General features: G+C 45.2%; 1 protein-coding gene across 1 annotated transcript; it reads left to right on the top strand.

Moving 5' to 3' along the window:
• Positions 1-1574: 1574 nt before the first annotated feature.
• Positions 1575-1952, top strand: LOC308500948 (large ribosomal subunit protein uL23-like; the record flags this gene model as incomplete). The annotated part of the gene is made up of 1 exon (XM_081056442.1): positions 1575-1952. The coding sequence occupies one exon, from the start codon at positions 1575-1577 to the stop codon at positions 1950-1952; it is 378 nt and encodes a 125-aa protein (XP_080912568.1).
• Between the last annotated feature and the right edge of the window lie 3982 nt (positions 1953-5934).

The raw sequence follows: 5934 nt of genomic DNA, 5'->3' as shown, positions 1-5934 counted from the left end.
TCCCCCAATCCTGCTTCCTTCATGCTCCAAAATACTTCTTGTGCAAATCTCTCTGTTTCCCAAGAAACTGATCTGACATTATTTTTCAAAGTAATTAAATCATGCATGTAGCTTGTAAGGAGGCGATGGACTTCACCAGACAGAATGACATCTGGAAACTCACATTCTTCTGTCATTTTCTTGATATATTTATATGATCATATTTCTTTTTTTTGTTTTGTTTTTTTTTTCTTTCCAATTCTTTCTCTGTGGTTCCTAGTTATCAGATGTTGGACTTCTGGCTGGTCTTCTAATTTTCTTATTAAATTCTTTCCTATTTTCCTTACGGTACTTTCTAGATTTGCTTGGACTTTATCTTCCAGTGTCATCAATTAAGTTTTCATTTTCACTCTTGTATTTTTTAATTTCTAAAACCTTTTTCTTAATTCTTTAAATTTTATATTTTTATAGGATTCTATTCTTATTAAATGGATGCACTATCATCGCTTATCAGAGGAGATTCATGAGATCTTTCAAAGACATTTTTCTCTCCCTACATAATTTCCTCCATATGTCTTTTTTCTTTTTTAATCTTTGTTTGCTTGTTTGAGCCTCTGTCTTTCATGATAGAGGTTTTCTTTAGGTATCTGGCAATCTTTTGTGTGCTCCTTTTAAAGAGAGACAGGAAGAAGCTAATTGGGATCTCTGAGCCCAAGGGCAGAGCTTTTTGACTTGAGGATTCATTGGGTAAATTATGGGTGATCTGACCAGTTGTTTGCTTGGGAAACCATCAGAGACAGTGTACAGATTGAATGATAGCTGAATATTTGCTCTGTGATAGTGCAATTTTATGTCTCAACTTGGCTAAGCTATGGAGCCCAGCTGTTTGGTCAAACAGCAGCCTACATGTTGCTGTGAAGGTATGTTGTAGACCTGGTTCACATTTACAAGCAATTTACTTTAAATAAAACAGATGACCCTTCAAAACATGGATGAGTCTCATCCAACTGGGTGAAGGCCTTTAGAACAAAAACTGGTTTCCCAGAGAAGAATCCCTTCAAGACTGTAGAAACCCTGTTTGAGTTTCCAGCCTGCTGGTTTACCCTGCAGATTTTAGGCTCTATTGGTCCCGTTTCTAGAGAACCCTGACTGATACACTCTTCTTTGCAAGATCACTTTTCTCCTCTACCAATCAAGAGGTGGAGTCTATTTCTTTACCTCTTGAATCTCGGTTTAGCTACATGATTTGCTTTTGCCAATGAGACATTAGCAAACGTGATGCAAGCAAAGATAGGAAAAGCCCTTGTGAATTGGAGCTTGCCCCCTCCTGCCGCTGGGGACCCTTTTGCCACTAGAGGAATAAGCATGATTAACCTGATGGTCAATGAAAGACACTGGGCTGTTGTTCCAGCTGACATCACGCCAACTGCCAGACATAACATGCGTCTCTCACTAGACCAACAAGCCTGTCAACCACCAGATGTGAGTGAAGCCACCCTAGAATATCAAGCCCCAACGGAACTGGCCCATAAAAAAATTATTCATCAAACTCTCAAACTTGTGATTAATAATAACTGTTCTGGCTTTTCATGAAGATGCTGCCAAAAGTGAAGAAGGACGCCCCTGCCCCTTCCAAAGCCGAAGCCAAAATAAAGGCTTTCAAGGCAAAGAAAGCAGCGCTGAAAGGTGTCCGCAACCACACAAAAAAGAAGATCCGGACGTCACCCACCTTCCGAGGGCCCAAGACACTGCGCCCCAAAGGCAGCCTAACTATCCTCGGAAGAGCCCCGAGGAGAAATAAACCTGGCCACTACGCCATCAGCAAATTCCCCCTAACTACCGAGTCAGCCAGGAAGAAGACAGAAGACAACAGTACACGTGTGTTCATTGTGGATGGCAAGACCAACAAGCACCGGATCAGACAGACTGGGAAGACGCTCTGTGACACTGACGTGGCCAAGGTCAGCGCCTGATCGGGCCTGATGGACAGAAGACCGTATATACGCTCAGCTGGCTCCCGACTGTGATGTTGCCAACAAACTTGGGGTCATCTAACCTGAGTCCAGCTGGCTAATTCTAAATATACAACTTTTTCACTGTAAAAAAACCAAAATAACTGTTTTGTCTTAATCCACAAAATTTTGGGTTAGTTTGTTACACAGCAAAAAATAGCAGATATGATCATTATTATTATATCTTTCTTCTTGAAATTATCATATACCCCAGAACATCCCCCACGTCTTATGCCTGGCTGCCAGCATTCTAAGAGCTGCGTAGAAGCCTGGAGGATTCAGCATTTAACATGTAAATATTTACTTAATCCCCTTCATAAATTAGGGCCAACTACAAACTTAAAGAGCACAAAGTATCCACATAGAAGTCTACCCTCACTTCTGACAAGTGCAGATTTGAGAGGTTCCCAAAACTACCCTCAGTTTCCATAATTTGCCAGAGGACTCACAGAACTCACTGGCAGCTGTCGTGATTATGGTTTATTATGGGGAAAGGATACAGATTAAAATCAGCCAAAGGAGGAGACATGGGGCAGGGGTCCAGAGGGGTCCAAATGTAGAGGTTCCAGTCATTCTCTACCCACAGAGTAATGGACAATGTGAACTCCCAGAGTCAATGTGTCACAACAAGCACTGAGGCCTGCCAACCACGGAAGTCCTTCTGAGCCTGTGGTGTCCAGAGTTTTATTGGGCTTTGGCCACATACTGCCCACACAGCCAATCTTTAGTCTCCAGCCCCTCCTGGAGGTTGGACTGATACCTTTAGTCTTTAGTTCCTGGGAGATCTGAATTGGAACCATGTGGCCCACAGCCCCTGTCACAAATCACACTAATAGACTCTCAGGTACACAAAGCCCCCAAGCAAACAAAGATCCTCTTATTAGGCAGGACATTTCAGGAGCCTAGAAATCACCTCCCAGGAGCCGAGGGCAAGGGCCAGACATGTCTTAGGGTAAGATGAATTATTCACGACACAGACCATCCTCTGGCCTTTGGCTGAGACAGGACCCTGTGGTCTGGCTCACGCCTCCCTAGAAAGAAAAGCCTATTCTGTGTGATTTTGGATGCTTGCAGATGTCTCAGATCAGCACATTCTCATATTGCAATAGTCTTTTTAGTTAAAGTTGCTCCGTATCTACGACTGGATATGTGTTTATTTGACAGTGGGGTCCCAGAGACAAAGATATAACATAACTTCCCTAAATGAGCACCATCTAGATACGGTGACATATAATGCCGGTCTGGCGTCCTGTCTGCCAGGCGGCAGGTGACAGCATTGGGGCTGCAGTTACCCACCAGCTGGGTGAAGCAGGAGCAGGCATGGTACATGGGAGTGGGCCGGCATCCGAACAAGGACATGGTCTCTGTCAGAACAGCCATATTGCCCACCCCAACCTCCCCACCCCCTTCTCTGCTGCAAATTCACAATGGAGTCTGCGCCCTCACCAAGGCTAGCTCCATTCACTGCCCCAGTCGTACTCCCAGGCTTCTGCCTGCCCTTATCCCTCTCTATCCCCTGCTGTGCTCAGTGGCCAGAGGCAAGTGTGGATGTCAGTGGTATAAAATTGCACTGCGTGGAGGGCTAGCTGGGGTTTGTGCCAGAAGACACTGATTCCTAAGGCAGCCACAGGGGGAGATGCACCTGGTCCTCATCCTGCCAGGACCCATCCATCAGCTGGGATGCTGCAGCATCAGCCCTACCTGGGGATGACAGCCTCCCCGGCATCCATGGCTTCCCCAGAAGGAGATGTGCTGTGGCCACACTTCTCCGTCAGTGCCCCTCCCGGCTTTTCAGTTGTTGTCATAATATGGCCGCTGCTCTGCGGATTTCCAAGCCCCTCAGCAGCAGCTGCTGGAGGAAGAGAGGCGCACAGCTATCTGGTCTGGCTAGCACTCTTTAACTGTCTGACCACGATGGCCACTCTTCCAAGGACACAAGAAGAAGAAGTGGGCCATCCTTTCTGATATTTAGGATGCTAGGCCATCACGTGATTTTTTTCTTTTTTTTTTTAATTTCCAGTTTTGGGAGGTCATCAGTGATGAACATGGGATTGACCCCACTGGCAGTTACCATGGAGACAGTGATTTGCAGCTGGAGAGAATCAATGTGTACTACAATGAAGCTGCTGGTGATTATTTGCATATGGTTTGCTTTCCTATCAGTCTTGCTTTCCATACTGTGGCAGTTGCAATGTACTAGAAACATGCAAATGACAAAGAAATGCTTCTTGCATTCATTTTAAATGTCAACTGCTAAAAAATACACTCTATGGTTCCTTAGGACTCCTGCATGTTCGCCATGACTAAGCCTGCCCTTTATCTCCTTTTTAAAGCAGAAAAGCTCCCCTATGTTCATACTTTTGTCTCACGTGCTGGAACTTTCTCTAATGAATTGCTGTGAAAGTAACATAGAGTAAGTACTATCTAGTCTGCTTCCTTTGCCAACCGCAGGTCTAAGTCCAGCTCTGTTCCCGCAGGAAACAAATACGTACCACGGGCCATCCTTGTGGATCTGGAACCAGGCACGATGGACTCAGTCAGGTCTGGACCATTCGGCCAGATCTTCAGGCCCGACAACTTTGTGTTCGGTACGTAGTCATGATCAGTGGGGACTGGCTCAAAGAGTCTTCTTCCTAAACACAGTGGAAACCAGAGTTCTTAGGGCTGAATGCCAAGGTGGACACTGCGTGATCACAGATAGCCCTGAGTCCTGACCTAGCTCCACCTTGTCCACGGGCGGTAACTCTCTAGACACCTCTAAGAACAGTGTCAGCCTCTGAGAATGTCAGGGCTACAGTGTCAGCTGTAACCCTCCTACTACAGATCCGTCTGTGAAGGGGAAAGAATAAAGGGAAGAAAAAAGCTTCAAACGAGTTCATAGGCAACTGGTAATTTCAGAGGACTGGTGACAACAGGTAACCACTTCAAGAAGCAAAGGCCAAAGGCACAGTTTATGACCGGAAGTGAGACAACAGCTTAGAGCCCGTGTTCTCTTCTGATCTCACCGTGTCTTTGCCCGGGCCTGTCAGTTGGACCTGCTTTAAGTTTATAAATACTGTACACAGACCTGTGCACACTGGCTGTGAGCATGGTGCCCTTTCCTCAGTATCGGCCCTGACAGCGTCTGAGCTCACTCTGAAGATAAAGTGTCCTTGCCCACAATCCACATGCTAACAGCAGAGGGAAAGGATGGGTGAGATGGTTCTTAGCAGCTCCACAAAGAACCAGGACAGCTTTATAGGAGTCACCGGTATGATGAGGCTGCCCAGAGCCTCAGAACTGCATTCATTATAGTTCTCAACTAAGAACAACCCTACTATGAGTGAAAAGGAGAAGGGATTGAAATATACAAATTGCCAGTTATACAAACAGTCACACAGATGTGCAGTCAATGGGGAATATAGTCAATAATACTATAATAATGATGTATGGCATCAGATAGGTACTAGACTTATAGGGGTGATCATTTCGTTAGCTTTATAAGTGTCTAATCACTATGACCACTATGTTGTACACTTGAAACTAATATAATATTGGATGTCAACTGTAACTGAAAAAAAGTTTCTTTAAAGAAAAAGGGAAAAAAAAGTATAACTTGATTGGTTCTGAATCCTGTGCTTCCCCAGATTATGAAGGACTCAAATCCTGTTTCACGGCGGGATATGGGGGCCCAGGAAGGGACTGAAAATGTTTAGCTGGTATAGCTATCTGAAAAGTGTGAAGAAGACAGACATCAGCTAAAGGGGCCAAACAGGGACCGATAGCTAAATGGCAGGTGTAAGGAGATGTGGAGAAGCTTTCTAACGAACATGTTTGTGGCCCGCACTGTTGGTACCCGCCTATGTTCCTTTTACCCTCATTCTTCCCAGACTCCCTACTGCATGTCCTACCTGTAACCCCACTTTGGAAGGAGAACCCATTCAAGGACAGGCTGGAGGCGGAT

The sequence above is a fragment of the Rhinolophus hipposideros genome (assembly GCF_964194185.1).
Source record: "Rhinolophus hipposideros genome assembly, chromosome: 8".
NCBI lineage: Eukaryota > Metazoa > Chordata > Mammalia > Chiroptera > Rhinolophidae > Rhinolophus > Rhinolophus hipposideros.
The sequence above is the reverse complement of the archived record's forward strand: the minus strand, read 5'-3'. Positions and strand labels throughout refer to the sequence as shown.